This window comes from Mastacembelus armatus, chromosome 21 (assembly GCF_900324485.2).
Source record: "Mastacembelus armatus chromosome 21, fMasArm1.2, whole genome shotgun sequence".
In the NCBI taxonomy this organism is placed as follows: domain Eukaryota; kingdom Metazoa; phylum Chordata; class Actinopteri; order Synbranchiformes; family Mastacembelidae; genus Mastacembelus; species Mastacembelus armatus.
In genome coordinates, this window is record NC_046653.1 from 16,755,801 (window position 1) to 16,782,284 (window position 26,484).

At 40.1% G+C, this 26,484-nt stretch overlaps 1 protein-coding gene across 8 annotated transcripts in view; it reads left to right on the forward strand.

Moving 5' to 3' along the window:
* myo16 (myosin XVI) overlaps window positions 1–26,484 on the forward strand; it is an 84,650-nt gene that overhangs the window by 5,834 nt on the left and 52,332 nt on the right. For 2 of the 8 annotated variants that reach the window (XR_003294916.1, XM_026294611.1), the window contains exons 1-4: window positions 10,546–10,975; window positions 15,124–15,393; window positions 23,229–23,299; window positions 23,552–23,695. Coding sequence is in view for 7 of the 8 variants with exons in the window: in XM_026294611.1 (XP_026150396.1) it covers window positions 10,948–10,975; window positions 15,124–15,393; window positions 23,229–23,299; window positions 23,552–23,695 (513 nt within the window). In the remaining variant the exon portion in view is untranslated. Of the gene's footprint in view, window positions 1–10,526; window positions 10,976–14,944; window positions 14,996–15,123; window positions 15,394–23,228; window positions 23,300–23,551; window positions 23,696–26,484 lie in introns of those variants that run through there. The other 6 variants (XM_026294613.1, XM_026294610.1, XM_026294612.1 and 3 more) reach the window with 6 other exon arrangements.

Here is a 26,484-nt window from a genome sequence, read left to right on the forward strand (position 1 = left end):
ACTCTTTGTCTGCCACTCCTGTCTTTATGGGTTGCCTCGAAAAAAGTATGTCTGTTTTACCACAACTCTTCAGGGCGTGTACGCCATATGAGGTGAATCCAGACGCCTCCCCTTTTCATGTTCTGTAGCCTCCCACTTGCTTTTTTCACCAGCTTTGCAATGTGATAGTAGAGAAGAGGTGGGCGTGGATGCTTTGGGGTTCAGGGTGTAACTGTACCCCTCAGATGGAATAAGTGGGTTGGTTTCTCTGGGGTCTGGAGAGGGGGAGGGACATGGAAAGAGAGAGAGAAAGGCAGATGTAAAAGAATGAACGGCTCCAAGCGGCAGAGTTGCCATGGCTACAGAGAAACGGATGAATGAGTGACATCACAGTGGCGGGGAGGTGAAGGAGTGTGAAATTGATTTGGTGGCGGAGCACGGGGAGGTGGCTCTTGTTGGGTTTTCATCGAGCAGACACATTTCTCTCTCCTCCGTACCCTTGTGTCTCCTGGTAGACGGGCTCTCAGTGGTAAGGCTCTGCTTATTCTCTAGTCCTCCTTTCTCATTAGAGTGAAGCTGGATTTTGAGGATGTTGGCAAGTGTAGGTGTGATTTGTCTAGGTCTTCAGGTCTTGATAATGTGAAATGACCATAGAGAAAAGAGGTGTATGTGGACGTGTTATGTGCATGGATGTCATGTGGTGCTCCTTGCATGCCACTGGGAATGAAGGGAAAGGCAGATGTGCCATGCAGTTGTCATGACCTAAATATAGCATAAGATGTTTAGTGTGGAAGAATGTGTGTGTTTCTGTCTGGGAGTGAACAGCTGATTGTGCAAGAATGATTACAGTGTACTGTGAGATATCCTTGCTCTAATTCTTATCAAAACATACTAGGTTGTCCAACTTTATAACTGTGCTGTGGCTCCACTGTAATTGTGTATGTTTATATGTGTTATAGTGAGAAACACTATATTCTCGCAGTGTTATCAAGTAACCTGGTGTGATGATCAGTTACTTTCAGTTACAATGTGATAATGTTGTAGTACCTTAGGAAAGCCACCTGTGCAGCTCCACAGAGATATTTAAGCAAAAGGTGAGTTTCCATTACAGTCTCTCTAAATCCCCTTCTGATGAGAAGCTGCTTTTCCATCACTGGAGTGTGAATATGGCTGTTCTGGAATAAGGGCAGTGCACCACCCTGCTGAGAGTTCATTGCCATAGCCCGTGCCATTCATCTGACTTTGTGATTAATGATGGAGCTGCCCTGCATTGACCCCGGATGGACAAATAGGCAGAGCTGAAGTGTAGTGGGTTCAGGTTACACCAAGGCCAATCACAATCCTTAGCTCTGCGTTTCTTCTGTTTGGCCCGTATCCTGATTGGGGAAACAGATTATATTAGGGATCAAGTGATTATCATTTAGTATGGATTTGGAAAGCATAACCTATTACTAGGACTACCAGCTTGTCCACATATCTATTGGAATGCACCCTGTCTTAACTTGTGGACTATGGTTGGTTTCACATCTTTAAAGTGGTTACCATCAAGGCCACATTGTTTTGGAGAAGAGCATTCAAGCTTCAAGGACAATGTACTGTAGGCAGTCAAAAGTGTTGTTGCCGTCTGTGAGAGACATGCTTGAACCATGCTGTCTCTTTTTATCTGTAGAGCATATGCAAAGAGTTCATTTACATTTTTATTTGCATGTTGTCGTTTAGCTCCTAACTGAAGTCGCTTATTTTATTTGGGAATCACAGAAACTGAGCACAAAGTGTAAATGGTAAAGGCTTTATATTTAGTTACAACCACAGCAGGAGGATTCTTGCTAGCAATATATCAGATGGATTTAGAGTCTCTTTAGTTCCTTTTAGGCTGGATTGTGGTGATATTGCACAGTCGAGTTTAGCAGTACCATATGTACTGTGAATCAATCTGTCTGGCCTCGGCACTCAGGGCATCAATTATGAATAGGAAGGGGATTAATACACATGAGGCTATTTCAGACAGTTTAATTTGAAACAGAGGAAATATGTCCCTTGCAGGTTTAGGAAACAGAAGGTTTGGGTCAGTGTGTTTTATGTGCATAGGCCTTGTACAGTATACAGAAAACCCATTGGCTCATTGTATGTAGTGTGAGGAGAAAATGGGGTGGATGTTAAAGGGCTCCTGTGCAGACAATATAAAACTGTGCTGCTATGATTTCTAAGTCAGTTAAAAGGCTGTGCCAGCCTTTTGGTTGGCATGGTTGGGGCACAAGTGAGTTAGTGGTGGAGAGACCGCTCACTCTCCACAGAACAACCCTGTAGCAAAATACATTTCAGAAGTATTTTTTTTCAGTGTTCTAAGTGAGCAATCTTCTGTTGGCTTTTAGCCTTTCCACTCTTGGCCTCTAATACTCCATTCTTCCATGTATGATTTTGTTTAATGGTGAGTTCAGTTTTATTTTTTATCTTTAAGTTCACCCTCTGTCTGTTTTGTTCACTGTGGACTGTGACTATTGGAAAGAAGGAGGCATTTCATAGAGGTTGCTTAGAGACATGAATTGTGTTTACACCATGCTGAAGTCAGCTTATGTGTGTGTGTGTGTGTGCGTGTGTGTGCGTGTGTGTGTCCTTCCCCCTTCCCTCCTTGCCTTCTGGTATCAGCTGGTTGGGCTGTGGTCCGATATGGTGACTGGGCCTGTACAGTCATGTGCAGGAACACATGGTCACAAGCTGTGTGGATGGTCATGTAAAGCGTGTGAGTTATATGGAGACATGCTATCTAGCTATACTATTTTTCAGCAGTAACTACCACTTTCATTGGCTGTATTTGCTGACCGTAGGGGAAAGCAGCACGTGTCCGTGGACCATCATGCTTGCTGTTTTATGGCTATGTGAGATATTAACTCAGGAACCTTGACACTTGTCTTTTTTTCCTCACTCTCTTTTCCAATGCACATCTCTTCTGTGTTTTTCTATTCTGACCAGCAGCTTAATGTGAATTAGGATTTAAGTGTGAATTAGGGATAAATGCCTGGAATTAAGTCTAAAATCCCTTTTTCTCTAAACAATCTTGAGAATTTACCCTGTGTGTTCAAAGTTTGAAACAACTGTACAGTGTGAATGTAGACAATATTGGGGATATTTGGTGTGTAGGGTGTGACTTTGAAACTCCTTTCCTCCGACTTCACTAAACGCACTAAATGTAACGATAGCGTGTCCTGGGGGAAATTTGACAGGTGGATACTGGAATCGAGGTGGAGCTTGTGAAATGATATATGACCTCCTGCAGTGGGGGACAGCCTTAAGGTGAGAAGTGCAACAGCATGCATGGTAGACAAAAAGAACGACCAGAGACAAACACACTCTGCCCTATGTGTGTAAGCCATGAGAGTAGAACTTGCACAGACTGTTTGAACCACCTTTCAGTCTTTGCTCTGTTTTTTCATGGGCTGTAGTTCTTGTCTCCTAAATGGTTCTTGTAATTGTAACGCTACATCATTTGTAGACTTGCAGCCATGTAACATTAAATTGTGAAGCGTAAAGTCTGTTGTTGTGGAATCTCATACAAACATATAATTATTGTCAGTGGCACTGTGACCAAATGTCTGTATACGTATTGTGTTTGCTTTGAGAGCTTTTTGTTTTGTGACACTTAAATTGAGATGAGGAAACATGGAAAATGTGGGAACCACAATAAGATGCACTTTTTTGTTTGGCTCGTCTCCAGCAAAGTCTAGCTACAAACTAAACCATGATGCCAGTGCAAACAAGCAAATCTTTTCTACTCCCTAGTAGTTGCTCATGAATATCTCCACACATCCCAACATTTCATTTCATGTTTAATGTATTTCAGAATAATCACAATATGCATATGATGCCAACAGTCCTATAAAGTTTTTCAAACATATTAAATATTAATAGACTGATAATTATGTAGTCTTGTCTTTCTCGTCCTACTCTCTCCTCCTACTTGAGTCTACTGAATATTTTGCATCATTTTACATCATGGATTTGGCAGGTATAGCACCTCAAATGAAGAAGAAACAGCTGTTGGAGTATAATTGTAAATTTTTAGGAGTGTGTGCACAGCGCAATGTGCATCTGTGCGTTAGTGTACACTTAGTCACATACACAGCAGATATCTCAGGGACGATTGATACTTGAATTTAAGCAGCTGTGAGCACAGCATGGTAACATAAGCAGAATAGTGATGTGGGTTACTAGTTAGATCCAACTGTGCAAAGGTCTGTTAGCTCACTGTGAGTCACTAATACAGCGTTTGTCAGGCTGTGGTCATGGTTTTCACTCAGTCAGCTCCAAAGAGAATAACATAAGAGTGGGACGCTGCAGGATTGTGCTGTTCTTTTGTTTGTCTCGTTATTGGTTGTCTCTCACTGAATCTCACAGGCATCCTTTATGTTCCTGTGTTGACCTTTGTGCCAGCTGCTTGGAGCTGGGAGCTAGGGGTGAGGGTAGTAAAGCATGAAAAAAGGCAGAGAAAGAGATGGACTCACTTCGAGTTTTTATAGGATTTATAGAATTTTAGAGGAGATGGGAGGAAGAGGGGAGGAAAGAGTTACAGACATAACTATAGGCAGAAAATGGGGCATTCAACTTGAATATGAGAGGAGAGAAAGTAGCTCATAAGTTATTAATTGTTATAGCCCTTCTATATCTTTCACCGCCTTTGTCATATACTAATTTATTCCATTTGTCTGCTAAATTCTTCTGACTGACAACTTTATCTCCCCCTCTCTTGTGACTCCATCTTGTCCTTTTGTTTCTCCTCCTGGACAGCAGAGATAATAAGCTAAATCAGTCTTCCAGTCTTCCATTTGTAGCAACATCACCCACCAAATGGATGATGCTACAGATTTTACCACTGTGTCCTTCCCTCGCCCTCTTCCTCCTGTCGATTGTTGATGTTGTCCACTAGGAATTTACATGATTTTATCTATATCCACCCTTAGGTTTTTCTTTAGTGCTTCTCTTTCTTTATTAATATGGAATCCTGATGAACCTTTCAATGAGATTTCAGTCTTTTTGTCTTGATTGTGTGTGTGTGTGATGATCCTATAGGGGGTGAGGATTACATTTGAAAATTAGGGAACTTTTTCCACATTTGAGTGTGGGCCTGGCACATGCTCCAAAGCAGATTATCTCCTCGGTCCCACCTGGTGGACGACAATTCTTGGTTCAGGAAAGGAAGAAATATTATAGATTAAAAGCAGGAAATAGCTTGGCATTAAAATTGAATGTATTTTTAGCCAACACAGATTTGATAACATTTCCATGTTCCAAGTTAATGGAATGCAACCTGGCAATGGTTCAGCACTGAGCTGTTATGCTAGTTAACATTGCAACCTCTGTTGATTATTCACAGGTGGTCACTCAGGAGGTTAAATGCTTTCTACTTCACTTCGCATTCACTGTGTTCAGTAAATGTATACAGATTAAAAAAAAAATCCACAACACAGAGCCTTTCTGTGTCCATGAGCAGCAACTGGACTGAAGTATTGCTTCCTTGTTCGGTTTGGAATGAATGGGCCAAAAGTGACATCAACTGCGTTTTGTCAGACCGATCAAGTGAATTTAAGAAAGCTCATCGTGTCATTCTACAGTCATGTCTGTCTGCACACTGTGTTGATATGATGTTGATATGAATATACTGTATAACTCCAAGGGGTTACTCCTGCTGGTCCCTACTCACAATCAGGGAATCAATCTGCAGTTTTTTTCAGATTTCTGACAGTTTGATCAAACAGTAAAATGAACCAAAAATAAATAAATAAATGCTGGAAAACAAGGACTCTGGTGAGATAATTTTTTTTTTTTTTTTTTTTATTGGATTTGTTAGCAGTCATGTTATCATCTTATACATAAGCAGCTACACATCAAGGCTTGTTGCTGTTAGTTGATTTTGAGTCTGTCATAAAACAGCTTCAGTGACCTCTTCTCTGTGGACTTGAGCAAGGGGCATAAAAACCTCTGCGTGATTGTTATTTAGATTTAGTGGAGTTTCTCAGAGCTTGGCAGCATCATGCAGCAAAACGTTTAAAACCTTCCCCTGCAGGCAATGATCCACCTTGGAATAAACTGATATTGCTGCTAGGCTATTAACTAGTATTATGAATATCAGACTGTAATGCCGGCTGTTGAGTTTAAACCTGGACTGATCTGCTGATTTGCTGGGGGAAAAAAATGGTTGGATTACAATATGATCTAGCCCATGGGGTAATAAGATAAGATAAACTTTGAAGAATAATCAGACTGATTTCACACATGCAAACAGTGCTCTTTGGACGGAAGACTGTGTATTAAGTTTTTTTTTTTAATAAATAATTTATGAGTTAAGTTAACATATTTATTCAAAAGCTACATATTTGAGAAACATCCAAGTGAACCCCAGCATTGCAAGTTACTTCATGCTGTTTGTGATATTAGAACAGAAGTCAGAGTTTGACAATAAAGTTTAAAAAGTTGAATTTTCTTTCATGTTTCTGCCATTTCAGTCTTTTAGATTTTGTGTGTAATGCTTGTTTCTGACCTTGTGCATTTTGCCTTTAGCACCATGGATCCTTCTCTACTCAATGAAGTTGTTTGTGCTCCACTAGACAGATTTCAGAGAAAATACTGGATGGGAAAGGCTGTTTTGGCAGAGGCTGTGCATTTATTTATTTAATGAATCAACTGAAGAGCATTGTATGCTTTTATAGGATACCTCAGTCTTTTTCACAGCCTGGGCGGAAACATAAGTTTATCAGTATACCTGTCATTATCATAAGTGAAGTAAAACACACATAAAGCAGTAAACAAAACACACACGTTAACTTGTAAAACAGGACAAGAACATGTACGAAATCTTCAAATCTTATGTAATAATCAGGTCAGCTGATCTAAAACTACATCACCACATCTTTGCATTGGCAAAGGATATCTGTTCATTTTTTTAGTCTCTCACTTCACTTGCATTTAGTCATGACTATTTCATTCTTGCATTTAGTTTTTCCACAATTTCCTCCCTCTCTCCATGAGTAAGGACAAACAAATAACCATGAAGGTGTAACTCACTGTGTAGACCTTGTGCCAACACCCCTGTTAATGCATAGTTGTCCACTCCAAAGCCTAAGCATTATATATTCTAACATATTGTTGAACTAATCCCCCAAAACAATAATCATGTGGCAGAAACAGAATAAGACATGGCAAAACAAACGCTGTCAGTAACTTTGCGTGTTCTAAACTAAGCTTACAGAAGAAGTTCATAACTATAACAATGGTTTTCTAACTCAGAAAACAGAGTTTAATACCATATGTTAGGGTGGTGTAAGGATTCAGCTGCTTGCCTAAAATTGTGCCTCACAGTTGCATTTTCTGTTAGTTTAAAGCTAGTAAATATAGAAAGTTTCACATAAAAAGTACTTCAAAAATAAACAGCGGGACATTTCATCAGTAGCGTAATTAACAAAAACAGCAGCGTTTGACTATAAACCAATAAAACCCAATGTCGTGATAAAAACACAAGCTGTCAGCCCAACAAATAGCGCTGTGTATTGCAGCAGACATTTAAACAAATACACATAATACATTTTTAAGAATCTGGGTGTATTTCATTTAGAACCTTGTATGGCACAATGTTCAATATTTTTCTGTCAGTTAAATTAACAATCTAAATGTAAATGCTGCTGGAAAATAGCTGCAAGAGAATCAATTACTTTGACAAGACAAGTATAGAAAAAAGGGCTTAAGACAGAAGGAGGCAAGACAGATAACGTGATCTAGTTAATAGAAAGGCACTGGATTAACCTGAACGGTGGTGGATATTGTAATCGCATAGAGAAGTGGTCCATCGACACTTGAGGGCTTCCTTTTTCTAGTTACCGCACTATGGTTGCTCATAAATCTTTATTATGTGTGGATGCAGGTGCACACACGCCACTCAATACGCAAGGTCTTTATTTGCATGGTAACATCAAGCAATTCATTATACTTGCAAATAATATTCAAAGTTTTGAAATTTGTCGGGTAAAATAAATAAATATTTATTTGTGTAAATCACATATGATGAATAATTAATCAGAGGAGATCTCTTTTCATATATAATGCATCAACCCCAAACTTATCAAGTGCCTTTTGATATTTTCTGATAGATTTTCTGCATCAGACATTGCTCATTATTAGTGTCAGTTAAACGCGTGGTCCAGTGTGGTAACCACAGACACAATATAGACTGACACCTGATGGTGTCGATCCCAGAAAGACAACTGTCAAAGAGAATGAAATGTGTGTTCTGTTGGACAAAAGCTGCTATGATGAGATTGTCAATGCTGTACAGAAGCAGAGAAGCATGAACTCCACACAGCCAAATGCATCATGTGCTGTAGCATAAACAACCATTCAAAAACATCAGTGCTGAAAAATTACAAACATGCACAGATATACAGTATATTGTTCCATTCAGATGATGGTCATAGAGATTTTGTCCTGTAAAAAATAAAAAAACTCTGCAACTCTTATCTAATTGCTACATTTTTGTCCTTTAACAGGGATTTAAATATGTATTACATATCTCCATTTTCTTCACTTTATGTGTGCTCTGTCTGTCCCTCACTGCTTAGGTGCATGACCCAATTGTAGCTGTGGAGAGGCAGAAATTATTAGGACGTGACTTTAAGCCATTATTCCTGTCGCTGTTACACCACAGATGAGCTGACTTGCCTTCCAGCAGGATGTCTCACATTGAGACCTTGTGTTACCTTTTGTCCTAATGTTCCAGCTCATCACTGTTCCCCGATGCAGCATGCACATTGCTGCAGGCACAGATAGTAAGATTACGCGTGAGCCAATAATGTTCACAACATTTGGATGGAAAAGCATGACATTTTCTCATCAGATCTATTGCTGTGAGGTCTGTATGTCTCATGTAAAGTGTTAATGGGGTAGTTATGTGTTATCCTTGACCAACAATGCTACACTACCCAACTATCAAGGGCAGCGGAGGTGTGAATGTGTGTGTGTGCAAGCCATGATTTGGTGTTTAGCAGTGGGACCTATGTAGTATTCACTATAGTGCAACAATTGCAAGCACTCCAACATATAGTAGCCTAGTATGTGAGCATACAAGCACACACACACACACACACACACACACACACACACACACACACACACACACGCACGCACACACACACAGCCACACACACAAATCTAGCAAATAAATGTATTTAGGTGGATGTTAGAGTAGTTGCGCTGGCAGTGCTTTGCAGAAGATGCAGCAAGGTGCTTCTCTGACCTGATTTCCTGTGACAGGAATTACTCGAGCATCTAGTCATATACACACATACACACACATCCATCTCTCTATCTCTGGCTTCCTCCCGTTCTCTTTCAAGTTTCCTTTGCTGCTCTTCTGCGTTCGCTGCCATCACAAAATAAACCTCACCTGCTTCTCACTTTCTTTTATCCTATCTTTATGTGCTGATGTGTGACAGCAATGGGAGATAATAGCTCAAAATCTCCCACAGAAAATGCAGCATGGCATACAACCTGCGGATGTGCGAGCGCCGTGGCACAGATTTCCAAAATGTGTGTCAGAATCCTGCTTTAGTCACACACTGCACACGCTGTTAATATTGTGTGTGTCGCTGTGTGTGTCTGCGATCTTTCATTCTGTTTCACTTTATCTTTTTCTTTTCTTATCTGCTGTTTTCCTGCTTGACATCTCATTCACTCTCATTCTCTCTTCTCCCTCTTTCATCATCAGATTTTCTCCCTCCTTGTGTGAATCCTGTTTTCAGTGCAAAGCTTCCATATTCATATATGCAAATCAGCCTTAAAGCACAAATTCTTAGTGATTGCCCTACAGACTCAGTGACACTGCAAGCGTATAGTTGATGTAGTGTCACTTGTGTCAATACGTGTGCGTGTGTTGGAGCATGATAAAATGCATGAGGGTGTCATTTCAAGCTCTACATTTTAGTAAACTATACTTATCTGTAGTTAATTTGTGGCCAGTTTAAAACCATTGAGGAGCACTTAACCTGTCATCGCACCAAAAGCCGCACTGCAGCAGCTTCCCTCTCTCTGTGTGTCTCTCTCTCTCTTTAGCTGCCCCTATTTCCAATTCAATGCCCCCCCCATCTCTTTACATCTTCTGCTTATTTCTCTTTCTCTTGCTCCCCCTGCCGTATCTGCATTTCCTATATTTTCCACTCCTGTCTTGATACTCGTGTAACCACTGACCTCTCTTTCTCTGTCTTTATCTGGGTCTGTGTTATAGCTACGGTACAGGTTGGCACTGTTTATCATTCAATCAAGCCCATCACACCACCCACCCCACCCACCCATGCCCTCTCTTTTGATTCTTTTGACTGAGGAGGTAGAGAAGAGCCTGAAAAAATGTGCATCTGTATCAGTCCTTGTATGTATGTGTGTGTGTAGCGAACAGAGACTGAAAGGGGGTGTGTGAAGAGGTGAAGAGCATTGCGTCATTGGGGGTGTGTTAAGCAGGAGGTGGGCTGAGCTGGCTGTCAGTCAGTGACGTGAGTGGAGCACGTGCGTCAGTCATGGCTGGGAAGACGTTTTGCAGCGGTTATCTGGCTGTAGGCGAGGAGAGCTAGGAACAGCCGCAGCTCCCCGTACTGACTGGTGGACCGAGGGAGCGTATGTCTGTGTGTGAGTGTCCGTGTGCGTGTCTGCTGGGGGAGAGTATGTGAGTCTGGGTGCATGTAGATGCTGCAAGGGCTGCAACCGGAGCTGCTGCTGCTGGTGAATAATGCAGACAGGGGTACGGAGTTTGGATAGCATGCAGGGAGCTAGATTAATAATGCATCCTGCTGAGTTACAAGCTCTGCATTAGTGAGTTTTACTGGAACCTGTAGCTGCCTACTGTCTGCCTACCCGACTTTCTGACTCCCCGCCTACATTTCTCCTTGCCTGCCAGGCTTTCTATCTGACTGGTGGACTGTCTGACTTGCTCAGAAAATGTCTCACTATCATTTCATCAAATGCTGTAAGTAGCCATTCAGCATCTCTTTGTTTGTGCATTCAAGTGTGTGTGCAAGCATACTTGTGTATGTGTGAACCCTGTGCCTGTGCCTGTGGTATTGGCACTTACTATATATGCAAGGTGTCATTAACTGTATGTTTTACATGCTCAAAAATTCTGGTCATCTGCTGCTTTCAGCGCAATCTAAACTTGAAATGGGTATTTGTGTCCCTGTGTGAGGGTGTGTGTGTGTGTGTGTGTGTGTGTGTGTGTGTGTGTGTGTGTACAAGAGCAGTAAGTGGGTGTGTGAGCTTGCTGCAGAGAGCTGCTGCAGATGTGTGAAGTTGACCTGTGAATGCGGCAGGTAGCGGCAAAGGGAAAGGAAGGATGAAATGGAACCACAAAGACACAGATCCCATGAGTGTCTGGCATATTCATAGCACAGTGACAGACTGACGGGGAGAAAAAGTCATTTCAGAAAGAGAAGGACAGATGGAGAGAAACTGAGGGTGATTTAGAGGTGCGTTGGAGGGAGGGAGGGAGGGAATGCCAGGACTGGGAGCTGAGGATGGAATGAGTGACATACTGCATGAAGAATGCAGTCAAGTGGTGCAAACAGTGACAAGCAGACTCATGGAGGAATAAGGGAGAGTGATGCTGACATTTGAGAGATGGGAGGGAAGTAAAGAGTAAATAGGGATAAATAAGTGAATTCAATGAGAGCAGTGATGCAGGCTCTCATAAAGTCTCTCCTTGATTTTGGGAACCAGACCTGTCTCACCCCCATATCTCTCCCTATGACATACATGTACATGTATCTTTATTCTACACATTCATGGTATTTGCTGTTTGTATGTGTGTGTTTATGCATGTGTATCTACAATTTTCTCATTTTCAAGGTCCTGCAATGCTTTTACTGTTAATAGCAAGAGCCTGGATGTTTCACATTCAATCAATAACTGATAGCTGGGAGATGGGATGGAAGGAAAAGATAGCTACTGTTGTGTGTCCCTATCTCTTTTCTGTCTCTCTCTTTACTCCATCTCTGCTTGGATTGATTCGTCTTTAGTATCAATTAGACTCAGTCTTCCTGTCCTCCACAGTCCTCAATGGCCACTCATTCAAATTCCGATCTATTTGCTCAGTCACTAATCACACAGTAGCAAACAGCAGTGTTACTTTTGTGGGACTTTTCAGAGCAGACACTATGTCGTACTGTTTTTTTTCATCCAGTTATCAAGTCTGTTTTTGTACATTTGAAATAACTTGCAGTGTTAATTATTAATGTGTGTATTCATCAGCAAGGTTGAAGCAAATCTACAAAGAGTTTTCATGTGAAAGTCTAAAAACTGTCTATTCATTGATTAGGTGATTTCTACAGTAATTCTTATTCCTTCGTATTGATATTTTTTGTCACCTGATGGCCATATTTTATGTATGTACCTAAAAACAGAATGAAATGCTTTTAAGAATGTTGTGGTACACCATCCAGTACTTTCACATAACACCACATTCTGCCGTAATACACACAACACAGCAGTATTTTATGGCATGTCATGAGGGACAGATTTCACAACATGTCACAACAACTGCAGCCACTTGTGAATCAGATTGAAAGTGAGCCTTGTAGCACACTGAGCATGCATCAATATTTATTTAGACTAGAGCATTTCTATCACATTATAGCTTTACTAACAAAATCTTATTTTACATAGGGCGTCTTCACCTGTTCTTGATAAACTCCTTTTTTAATGTAATGTGTATCTGTCTACTACAGACTGCACATACCTTTATATCTGCATCGGTATACTGGGATATGTGATGTCTGTCATGTGCAGGGAGTTTATGGGTTGATGTGGCCATAGCCTTGAATGCATGTTTAATAGATGATGTATGATGGTGGCAGGGTGTGAAGGATATAAGTGGATGAAACCAAACATAAGATGACATTCACAGAATCAAAGCAGAGAAGGACAGACAAGAACTCAATACACCACATTGTTTGGGGTGACATTGTCAGAGCTTTATCTCTGTTACACAAGAAAGACACAAGAAACAGTGTCAGTTTTAGATAGTTTACTTTAATAGAAAGTCTGAATGGTTGCAGTAAGTATTCACTTGATTATAGAAAATAATCAGCAACTCCTTTGATAATCAGTCAAGCATCCAAGTTTAACAAGTAGAAAATTTCTTTGTCTTAAATAAACTGATAGTTTTGGGGTTTTGACCAACAGAACACATATAATGAAGATAGGATGAATATATGAGAATTTTTCGTACTTTTTTGTCAGTTTAAATGATGATGATTATCAATAGTTGAAACATTCCTTGTTCTTTACTTTTCTTACTTTCACATACATGTACAGTACTAAGCTTTGGGCTGACAGTATATCCACCTCTGGCTGTTAGACTGATAACAGTGACCTAAACTAGTCATCTGTCGCATATTAAAAGGGATGATTGAGATAATTGAGAGTATAAGCAAAAATGAGGCAACAATAAGGTGAGGAAGCTGAAAAATGAAGTAGTATGATATTGGAAAAAAGTAGGAGGTTTAGTGTGTTTTGTGTGTGCGTGTGTGCGTGCGTGCGTGTGTGTGTGCTCAACCTACAGCCAAGTTCCAAAAATAAAATACAGTTGGAGCAGGCATCTGGCACGAACAGTATAATAATGACCCCTCCTTGTTTGGACCCTGAACACAAAAGACCCTCTTCTACATGTCTAACCAGAGCAGATGGCACTTGTGTATTCTGCAGGATGAGTGTGTGTGTGTGTGTGTGTGTGTGTATGTGTGTATGTGTGTGTGAGAGAGAGAGAGAGAGAGAGAGCGAAAGAGAGAGAGAGAGAGAGAGACAAAGAAAGGGTCGAGTGGCAGGTGTTTGAATGAATGTGTTGATATATACTGTATATAAAAAGGAAAAAAAAGCACATAGTCCCCCCAGCTCCTTTGTTTGAATGAAACTCCTTGTTTCTACCTGATAAAGATCTCATCCAAACACAGTGCAGAACAGAACCCCCTGGAGAAGAGATCTGTATAAAGCAGACACAGTAGCAACAGTCCGTGCATGTCCGTTGGGGGACTGCTGTTGCCTTTGTTTCCTGGATATTAGCACTGTTCAAAGACCTTTGCATGCCAATCTGTGCATATACAGTTAGAAAGCGACAGAAGGAGGTGGGGAACGTAGGAACAACATATTCTGTAGTACTTCAAAGATTTCCTACTAACAGTACTATCTATCTAAAGAGCTGACTAATGTGTGTTCAGTCCCCCTAACAGAGAAAGACAGAGGTACAAAGAAAACAATATTTGAATAGTTTAGTGGCGAGACAAACAATGTCCAAAAAGGGGAGAATTAAAAGTGAATGGGCACAAGGAAACAGGAACAATAAAGGGACAACAAATTTGAGTTTGATAAAAGAATGCATGACATATAGAGACAGCAGGGAATAAAAGGGAATGAGTTAGTGTCTTAGAAAGAAAAACACATCGTGCACGTATCATCCTCCTCGTCATGTTTTGCTTGTCCCCTGGGCTGAATCTCATTCGGAGCCCACCTACTGCACCAGCACTGCATATCCTCATCAACTGAGCAAACCTCAGTAGGTTTAGCAGCTGCCTGGTGATGAGATCTGTTTGGTTGAGTTCCACTGAGAGGCACAGAAATTAGGCAGAGTCAGGAGAATCACTACACAGTGCTGGGACACGAGAAACCACACACAAAATGCTGTGATGCTTCACTCAGCTAACCCCAGGGCTAGAAACACAGCAAATGTCCTTTGCAGTGAGTATGCTAAGTGATTGCCCACACACAGCAGGGCCGAGTGCAGACAGACATGGATACATGCATGCACACAGAACAGCTACCGCACAGTTCAGGAGGTAAAACCAAAAATTTTGCATGTTTTTGTCATCTGAGCCTTGTCTCATTAGCCCAGTATTAAACTGTATTAGAGTAAACACTGTGATCCTCAGCGTTTGCCCTGATTCATCAGGTTTTGCTTCTTTACTGGTGACATAGACAGCTTGCCATCACAGCTTGAATGGTAAACAAATTATGCATAAATAAATTCCATTTGCAATTATTTCTATGCAGCTATATATGTTTAGATTATAAATATATTCTGACACTAAGCATCATTATTATTGTCTTGCTGTCCCTCTTTCTTACTAGGCTGTTTCCAGCTATGTAATGTATTTCGTCAGAACATGGAGATAGACCAGTGTCTGCTGGAGTCTCTCCCCATTGGCCAGCGCCAGCGGCTGGTCAGAAGGATGCGCTGTGACCAAATAAGAGCATACTATGAGAGGGAAAAAAACCTTCAGCGCCAACAAGGTGGAATCAAGGTTCGAGTCCCTCTCACTCACCGCAAGAAGCACCGTGTCCGCTTCAGCCTCACCGATGTTATACAAGATGCCATTATTCGCCATGACGACAAAGAAGGTGTGTATGCAGGTGCACATATCGGCTGTGGCTGAGTGGAAAAGGTACTGTACAGTGTGTATGAATGTGTACACAGTAAACATTTGAGGGGGTCTACTTTATTTGCTGTGCTGGCTAATAACACAAACACTGTCACACTCACACACTGAGCAGTGCAGTGGGCCACAGCAGCGCTGCTGACTATAGGTCACACCAATAGGTCTGTTGGAAGCTGTCCACTTGGCTGAGCAGAGTGGAGATAAACCGCTCTCATGGACAAAATACCTTAGCTGGGATAATAATGTCTGTTGAGCCAAACGGTGATACAATAGAACGACAGTAAGGTAAAACATCCCATTTGTTGTTTTGTCACCTATGCAGCTCAGAGACAGAGACGGGGGTTAAGAAATACAAATGTAAAAGTAATAAGAAAACACAAGACATCTCTTTACTTGGTTGTTGGACTTGGGTGACACAGTTGCAAAGAATGAATAGTTTAAATAATTAATATTGCATTGTGTGTGTTTTTTTTGTTTTTGTTTTGTTTTCTCATTTGCAACGCAAACACCAAGTATTTTGTGTGCATACTTATAACTGATGTCTCGTTGTTTCTGCAAGTGTATCTGTGTGAGCACACTTGTATATTTACCCAAAGCCAGTCAGACAAAAAGATTGAGAGTTGTGTTAGACAAACAGTAAATCATATCTGCCCTGAGGCCATGGCTTTAAGCAGCACTGAAGCCAGACTCTCAGTAAAAACACAATCTGATGTTTTCAGGCTGTTTTTAGGAGATCAGATAGTCAATGAACTGTTAACATTCAAGGGTTCTTCACACTTGACTCTAAAGGGCACTGATACTCGTCCAACCCTACTGTCTTTCTTTTTGTATGTGCCAGTCATTTGCTAGTCATTTACCCAGCTGTCCGGGTGTATCTGTGTCAGTCCTACCAACAGTCTTTTCAGGTCACTGTGTTAATCTCTGCTCCTTGGCTGCCAATGAGGTTCAGCTGGGGACTGTGGGTGCAGCTGGTGTTTCATTGCAACAGCCAGATTGAAACCAGGGTTCCTTGGCTTAGCATGAATCAGATCTGGTACCTCTTTGCCTAATGTTTAGCTACCACCCAAGCTCCATTATGGCGCTTCACTGGTACCAGGCTACTTTGCTATTTGCTTCTCTATGGTAAGACCTTTTGACCTTTTGGTGGTGTTCAAGGCAAGAACTGGCTCCAGAATAAACATAATAGGAGACTCATGCACAGAAGCCCCTGCCCAAGCAACAGATTCACTTCTAACAGGAGTCAAGGGACTCCTTTAAAGCTATACATGTATTCATGCCATGTTAGTCTGGGATTTTGTTTTTACTTAATTACTGCATCCATCTTTTTGTGAGTGCTTGAGGTAATGTCTAAACCACTTTGGAGTAACACTAGGTTGAGTGGATCAGCACTTGTTACATCTTGATGATCATTTTTGAGCATTCCTCAGTGGCCCCAGTGCTCTGAGTTAACTTTCTTCTTTTTTGCAGTGTGTTAGTATTTGCCTCAGGACAGGACCATCCCAAGAGTAATATGGGTAGATTTCTGAATTCATTATTATTATGCATTCATTCATTACTACAGAAGCATTTCAGGAGAAGAAGTGACGTATAACATCACACGACTTTGGGTTAATTTGGGGGCAAAAAATACAGGATTTGCGGTTATAAATCACTGTCAATGCCAGGACAACCAAGAATTTTGCCTGAAAAGCAGACTATGACAGAAATATTGCACAGAAAATGTGATTTCCAGTTCCCTCGTTATGATACAAATTGTTCCATCACATCTATATCAGATATTACTGCCAAAAAAAATAAAAAAGTATTAGAATTCAACCTTCATCTTGTGGATCGCTTCGAGTGTGAAGTGCGAAAAGATGTGTGTGAGGCCGGTAGACTATGTTGAAATTTGTGAGAAGGCAACAAATCTGAACGTCTTTTATATGACTGACAGTTATATCGGGAGCGTTGCTGTTATCTTTAATGAACTGTGCATGTCTAAACTTGATTAGTTTTTAATTTTTTAAACCATAGGATCCACATGGTGATTAATGAAAAACTGGGGAAAAAAAATAAACATTTTATTGACTCAATTTTTTTCAGAACCTGTGCAAGAAGGAAAGAAGGAGATTTCTATAAAAGACTAACAAAGAGGCTCAGAAAAAATAAAGGAGAAATTATGTGCCATGCCCTAATTAAAGCCTGTTTTAAGTGTTCGGGCTTGAGGATTAGAGTCTTAGATAATGTCAGAGGTCTGCTGACATGACAGCCAGAGAGATCACTGACACACAGACATACACACAATAACAAAGGATTTATTTTCTTATCGTATGTCTTGTACAGGAAAAAAGATGAAGGAGAATGAGATAAAGAGAGGCAGGGTGGGGAAAAGAGGAAAACGTGAACCCTGTGGGGAAATGAAAAAACTGGAAAGCGTAATAAATTGAAAGGCAGCAGGAAAGACACATCAGGTCAGGGATGATATTGTAACATTAATGTGAAAGTACCAACAGCACTGAACCCTATAGTTAGATAGGAGCATACCATGCGTCATCTCGCTACTCCGTTGCTTTGTCATTTGAAAGCATCTGGCTCACTCACTGGTGTTTTGACATTTTACAAACCAGTATCTTAGTTTCATCAGCGCAAAACGCAAGTAATGAACACAAACAAAACAGTTGCTATTGCCATGGAAACTACATTCAGTTTTTATTGTGTTCAACAAAATCCTAATATTCAATAACTCGTAGATGACTGTTCTTTTAAGGTTATTAGGTTTTTTAAGCCATATCTTAAGCCAGACATGCCCCTCAGCTCTAGAGTACCTGTCAGATTGAAACTCTTTGCCCAGTTGGTCAGTTATGTTAATCATCTGCTATATTACTGGCCCCCAAGCACTCCCACTTCTTCTCAGTGAGAACTCCAAACCAAGTCACACGTATTGCAGCTAGGAACTGTACCAAGTGATTTCCCCCTACGCTTGCCTTGGTTGTCTTTGTACATGAAAGTGTTTATGCATCAAGATGTTAAGATACTGTATTCTAGCACTTCATGAGACTCCAGTTACTGAACATATAATTGGCTATATAGGTGTATGTATAGACTCAAGAGTTGTCTGAATAGCTTCCTTTCATTATTGATCAGTGTGCAAAGCAACGTCCTGCTACCACAGCATGGTGACTCACAGACTCCACAGTGAGGAACTGAAGGTAACAGTAATAGCTTTCCATGTGTTGTTTTGGAGCACTGCCTTAGACACAGCTCATAATATTGACTCATACCATGACTAAAATAAGAAGCCCTGATGCAGCCCTGGTCCCCAGATCTGTGCAGCAAACATCTTGTTCTTCATCCTTCTTAGTCCTCAGCATTGAGCACAGGTCAGTGTCTTAATGATTATACAACTGATCAATTTATCAATATTTAACAATCCTCCAGACATTTAGCCGTTTTCTAAACATCAGTTTGTCATCACCACTTCACATCGACCCAATACCCAAGTGGAGAAAATGCCAGCCACTTTATCTTATATAACCTGGATATATAATCTCTAACAGATGATAAAACAAACCAGACAGGAGAGGGGACAGAAAGGGAAATAAAGGAATATGGATGTTAGAGAAGTACATCAATATTTCTCTGCATTTCAGCATGCTGGGATTAAAGGCATGTCTAACACCTGCCATGTTTTGACAGAATTGGGCTCTGGCCCACAGAGGTTGCATAGAAAAATTGTCATGAAATCTTTTACTGGAATCCAGTTTCAAACCCTACATCTCTTGCTCTGATACTGCCTGGATCCCTTTAATGCCACTGCATCATCCTGAAGCATATTGAAACTTTGCACTAGCAGTGGTGTTTCTCTGAACGTCTAATACTAAACCTTTGGTTCACTTAATCATGCTGTAGGTGAGGAAGCAGAGAGTATTGGAGAGCATTTGAGCTTGTTTTTATCACATTGTTATACAGTGCTCAGTATACAGTTCATTGAGTGTTTTAATTAACATTAAAAACACAAAGTAAGAGAAAGGAGTAATGACTCGTATTCCCCAAATATGGCCAACTCAGAAAAAAAGTCATTTATTTGCTGTCCCTGGAGTGTTTCCCTGAACTGCTCATAAACCAGTGATGGCACTTTTATAGTTAGCCAGTTGGCTGGATTTCTTTAGCACTTATTAGTAAAAAAGGAGAAAAAGTGCTCAGCATTAAGATATTCACTAAGGTGCACAATTATGTGCTTGCCGGAAAGGAATACTAACCTACAGTACTGAAAATCAATACATTGTATGTAATCATCTACCATATGGTATTGATTTCATAATTTTTAATGGGACCATTTGTTAAATATGCTTTTCCTTGATTAAGGAGGCTATTCACGCAAAGTGGTGTTAACAATACTAGAGGCTATTTGCCCGCTTTTCCTACTTTGGCACGCACCTGAAATCCATAAAACCATCTTCTCTCTGAAAAAGTGGGCAGCAGATGCTTGATCCATCTTACAGACCTCGTCATAAGAAAATTTGCATTTAGAGTTAAACATTATTGGAAAAATACACTGTACATCAAGATCAAATACAGGAAAAATGTCACAGCGTATTTTAGAAACATGGGGCAGTGAGGTGAGACGGTCACTTCTGTGACCATGACTGTATGATAAGGTCCAGCGAGACAGAAGGATTTATAAGGGAGAGGGATTTGAACAGTTCTCATATGGAGCTGCCAAGGAATGCCGTCGTAGATGGGCAGAATATGTCAGATTGCTAAATGAAGAAAATTGGTAATGCTGCTGTAAGTGGCACAAGATGGAGGATGGATTGAAAGGATATTTATAAAATTCATAGCATATCATGGTCCAAGTAAGGTAACAGCCAAAGGATTGAAAAGAAAGGCTGAAGAAAAGAACATTTAATCTTCTTCTACTATCCAACCTGATCATTCAGCATGTGCATCATGTTATCAATCTAAAACTGATGATCTGAAGAGAATATTATCAATAACATGCCTTGAGGTCACTGGTATTGTTTCTTCGTATAGCAGGATGGTATATCTAAATTGACTTTTCAGGTCTTACACAAAGATAGGTTAAGGACAAAATTCTCAAAATCAACTTTTTGCACATGGCTTTAGCTCCTGCCTTGCTGTAGGTACAGGCAATGTGTTATATATTGTACAACACAATGTTCTGTTTTATGAGATGGGGGCTGGTTGGGGTTTCCTTATAGTACAGGTGGTCTATGTGGGTTGTAGAGAACACAGATAGTCATTTATGACGTGTCATTTTATTAGTCTATACCTTCAGTCAGTTTTTCTCTCTGGTCATCCCTTCCTTTCTCTCTCCTTTTCACTCTATTACTAGATCTTATCTGGTTGCCATGGAAACTCTACATATGTCTTGAACAGCTGTTTTGTAATTTTCCATAAAATGACAGCCAACTTTGCCACCGCTCTCTATTTCCCTATCAGCAGCTTCCTGATGAAGGGGCAACACACACAAAAAGCACACACACGCAAACAGCACACACACACACACGCGCGCATGCACACAAACCTAATATCGGCATGTAATCAACCACCAATTGAGAAAGATTTAACATAAAGAGGAAGTTACTGTTGCTGCAAGCATATATAACTGCTCTACCTTACCTGTAACTCATTCAGTGGATTTAAATCTTTTTAATGCAGTATTCAGTTTCTCTTTCAGCTACATTACAGCCAAGAAAAATATTTTCATTACTTGTCTTTTTTTAAGATAAACCTAGAACACAAGTAATACTTGGCAGAGCTGGATTCACCTTTTAACCAATAAGACATGTTCCCATTTCCAGCATTTTGTTGAGCTTCAGGATGCAACAGCCAATTGTATCCCTTTTCATATTAACTGGGCCTGTGGTTTTCTCTTTCTGTGGCTAAACCCTCTGACTAAAACAAAGCTGGAATCATTAAGAACCGTTTTGCAATGTCAGCCATGAGTGAACTAATGTTATTACAAGAAAATGTCTTAAAATTGATACCAAATTTTCTAGTGCACTAGTTACTAATGCAAGTACCAAATGGATGCTGTGGCTTCACAGAGACTGAAACAATGCCTGGGCTTGACAAATCTGCCAATGGAACAAGTGTTGCTGTTATGGTCTTTTACTACCTTTAGGTTTATATGAATCTCTTGACCTTCGACCTCTTTTTAGAAATACTCAATAATGTGCCATAAAGCTCAGCTTATTCTGTCAAAGATGAAGGCTAACTAGCTATAACTGATGGGCTGTTTTATAGACTAGACGCTGTCTTGATATTACCACTGATCAACTTTAAATCATAGTTTATTTTGTATGAAAAAGCAAATCATAAAATTTGGTGCTTCACTTTCAGTAGTGAGTAGTCCTGTGATGATGCACTTTTTGACAGAGAGGGAAGCAAGAGAATAATTTATTCCCTGGTAACTACTTAGGCAGAGCTTTAATTGGTGGTTTACAGTTCTAAGCCTCTACAGTATGTTGAGATAATTGTGCTGATTGACTCTAAGGTTGTCCATTTAAAGACCATTAAGCACTGCAGGCTATTAGAGGACTGGAAAAATGTCTGTGTACAGTATGGGTTTGGCCTGTTTGGAATGTGTGCATGTGCAGAACTTTTAAAATAATACCTTAAATATTCAGCTTTAAGTTACATCAAGTTGCTAAAAATGACTAAATTAATCTGTAATGAAAACAAATATTAATGGTAGTGGTTGGATCTGTGTATAAAAATATAGAAATGTGTCAAAGTGTCAAATACAATATACATGAATGCATCACTGTTTGCACATGGGATATGGTTATCTGTTTGTGAAGTATACATATATAACAGAGTCAAACCTTGTTTCAGTGACAGTTTCAACAAAAACTAGAATTCATTACACAGCTGTTATTTATAAATTGTATTGTGTTAATGGATTCGGGTGCATACAGCAGTAATAAAACATTTGTGGGATTAGGCAGGTGCAGAGATGGTGTTTGGTGTTTTATCTTCATGGAGAATTCAGTGCAACAACAATAGCTTGTTCATGAGGGTTAGCACAGAAAGCTATAAGTTTAATTACTTTAATTATTATTCATTGCTAAATATATATGTTTAATATTTATATTTCAAAATGGTTTTGGTTATCATCTATACCAGTTTAAAGGTCAGTCTTTACTGCTTTTAAACATACTTGCTGTCTGTCTAGATAATGACCCTTTAAGTGAAATGACCTCATGGGGGTCATCAGCAAGGGTCATTAGTTAGAATTATCACCAAGGTAATTCCCATGGTTACTGTTTTTAAAGTCATCGGCTTTGGTTAAAGACTCTAGTGTGTGTATTTGTGTGGATTTGTGGCTGGATTGCGTGACAGTGTGACAGTAGTGGTTGTTTTACTGTTCCAAGATCTCCCAGGGTTTAGTCAGCATCCATCTCGTGCTGTCAGTATTGGTGAAGTCACTTATGTCCAAACCAGAGAGCTCCACTTCTCTCTCTCCTCACCCTCAGTGGTTTGTCCATCCTGCTCTATTTATCTGTCACACACTCCAGTACGCTCCCTTTCTGTCTTACCAACCTACTGTCTATATATATTTATTTTTTGTACATGTTAAATAAAAAAATATATCAGTGGTATAGTAAAATCACTGTGACCTTGTTTAATGTACTACTCCCTGCTCCTTTGTTTATGGCTGACTACACAAACTTGGCTAAGATCACTGTGTGTCCTGTGAATCTTTATGCAGTATATGTCTAAGCATGTGTGTGTCTGCTCTACAAGCTTCATGTACAGCAGCTTTCAACATAGATATTTGCTGTCTTGCAGTGTTGCGTCTCCTAAAGGATGGAGCAGTTATCAGCACACCCATTTCTTCTGGAGGATCTTTGCTACATCTGGTAAAATTATTACTTATTACTAAAATAAACGATACATTTGTTGCAGCAAGTCCTCGGTGCTCTCTGATTCATCAGATGATGATCACTGAATTCAGCAAGTAATTATAGCATATAAACTTTTTTGTAAATGTTTGGTCAGATGGTACCCATGTTGCACTATAATTATTGCATTTGCTATACAATGCATTTTCCACATTCATTATGCATTAGGAAACTAATGGTAATAAAATTTACTGTTCTTCCATTCTGCAGTGTGCTCGGCATGACAATGTGTTCGCGGCAGAGCTTCTGATTGAACGAGGCCTGAATGTCAACCTGCAGGATGAAGACTTGTGGACAGCCCTGCATGTAGCATGTGTGTGTGATCATGCAGATGTGGTGCTGCTGCTGCTGCTGGTGAGAAGCACACAAGCAAACATGAACATATAGTGTACTGGGATAGAAGAGCTATTTTATTCGGGACCATGCATGGATACAACTTTTGTTATATTTTTGTTGTTGAGCCTTGCAAGAGTGTCAGTTACAAATTAGATCACTGTTTTGGAATTAGCCAGTGGCAGTGTTAACAATAGCCATCTTGAATTATCTGTCAAAACCCATGTTCCATTGATGAGGGGTTTTGGATTATTGAGTGTCTGAAAATTGTCTTTCATTCTTTTACAAACCCAGCTGAATCACTCAAAATGAGAATATTTAGAAATTCTGCACTAGCATGATATCAAAGAGAGAGCCTGTTCTGAGGAGGATGTCATAAAAGCTGTGGTTGTACTGATTAGGTCCATAATGAGACCAGGGCCAGCTGCAGAGGAGGGCATACACATCCAGCTCAGTCACTCAGTGGGCTGGGTCTGCTGTGCTGGTGTTGATTAGACCCAGGGAGGGTTTATTGCAGTCTGGAGCTCAGTAGAATCCATTACAGCCAGGTTCTGCTGATTGGGTCCTGAGTGATTGCTAGCTGCCTGTCTGTGGGGCAGGAACGAGATGTTCCTGAGAGGAATGGATGTGTTTGAAGAACTGCCTGGCAAATGGTGTACTGTATGATTGTATGGTTCATCTGCATTGATTTGTATTTGCATGCGTTTTATTTTCCTCTGGCAGAGATTCATGCAGGTTAGTTAATACAGCAGTGTGTGATGTAAATATGCTTAAGACAATTTATGCAATAAATTATGCTTTCATGATAGGCAATATCAGGAGAGTATTAATGGTACTCACAGGGAGTGAAGAACAAGAACAAGTTCCTAATAAAGGAGGTCATATTTACCCACAACCCCCTCTCCAGCTGAAAGAGATCAAGGCGTTAGGAAAGTGAATAGTTATGTCTAAGGAAGTCAAAAAATCTCTTTTGATGATCTAAAACGTTGAAACATATTTCCATCAACACCAAAATACTTTTCAGCTTTTCACAGCTTGAATGTTATTTGGTACTAAGTGTGTAGGTATTTGACTACATTTACTTAGAGTTGAGTGAGCGAGACTGTCCCCTCGTGCATGCTTGTGTGAGAGTGAGAGAATTAAGTTTTGTAGAGATAAGTAACATAGGAGAAATACTATAATTTCCAAAACAAGAAAATGTATTTTCTTTTAGTTTGATATAAACACTCAGGTTTCTGCTGTAATCAGCAGGGAAGATGGTTTCTGAAAGGAGAGCCCGAGGCTCTTCCTGTGCACCCGGGTAAAAATAGCTTTACTCAAGCCGTACTTCCGATAGGAATGCAATATTCCATTTCTCCCATTCATTCGTTTTGACACTCATCTCCTCCACCACAGAGCCTGCCAATGCCCAGTCATTTTGCTCTGTTTTCAAACTGTGGCCTTATCAAAGCTGTAAGTGGGATTCTATTTTAATGGGAAGTGAAACAGTGGTCTTGCTAGAGCTTGACTGGCAGCCTTATCTGTGATTGACACATGAAGCAATGTTGCTGTTAATATGCACTAATCTGTCGTGTCGTATTCCACCATCTCTTTCTCTATTTCCCTTCCCCTTGTCCTCTGTTTCTCTGTCCTTGATTTCCTGTCTCCATTTTCTACACAGAGAAGCGAAGTGGTTTTCTGCTGACAAAGATGTTACCAAGCTCATTTTGTGCACAAGGCAGGGGGTTGATGTGAAGTCACTGTGTGTTCAGATTGGCAGTAATGTTAATTCTCTTATCTCATGCTTCCAAAGAGAAGGAGAAACTCATTCACAACTCGTTTACAAACTCATTCCTACACATATTCCTAGCTCTGGTTAACGTTCATCATTGAGACCCTGCCAGGATGAACTGAAGACACAGCAAATAAAAACATAACATGTTGTGGAGTGTTTAGGGATGTTGCTGTAATATGTGGTTGTTCATTATCAAACAAAACCAGACTGTCACCAGTGGATCAGTGTTTCGAGAGGCTCAATTATGTCTTTCTGATTTCATCTTTTATGAAACTCAGGAAGGATGTGAAAAATGATTAGGGTCAATTGCCTACTTGTCCTCATTCTGCTTCAGTGCCTGTCTGAGTGAGAGTTTTTATTTTCTGCCACAGTGTTGAATATATAAACCCTTGAACATCTTTTTATTTTTTTTGCTGTCTTAAGCTGTTTACATTTTTGCATTTTTTCCCTCTTGCTTTTCTAGCTCCTATTGCATATGCTAGTTCTCTGTGAGATACTAGCTTTTAGTTGCTAAAATTGCAGGGGAAGACGCAGAAATCAAGTCATGTGACTGTGCACAGGAGACAGGTTCTGTTCCAAAATATTATTTCTCAGCTCACAATTGAACACCCAGCAGGGTTACAGCTGCAGAATTGACCCACTTTCTGAGCCTGTAAATGATGAGTTTAAAACTTCTAAACCGGGAATCCTTTGAAGTCAAACGATTAACTGCAAGCCTCTGGCTGCACTAAAGTCAACTTCACACCAGTTGAATTTGTGCAGATAATTTGAGCCCTCCCTTCTGTAAAATCATAGTAATTTATCACCCAATTGTTGCACATAAACCTGCAGAATCTAACAATATATGTAAAATTTGTTCAGGAAATGCAGAGTGTGTTTTATAGTCCTAGTCCTGAGTCCTAGTACTAGTCCTAGTACTGTAAAGTGTTCTTTGCTGTACCTACCAATAAAACCGATTCTGATTCTGATTCTGATTCTGATATCATGTGGAGACCACCTGTTTTACATAAAGGATAGGAATATATTGTGTTATTCT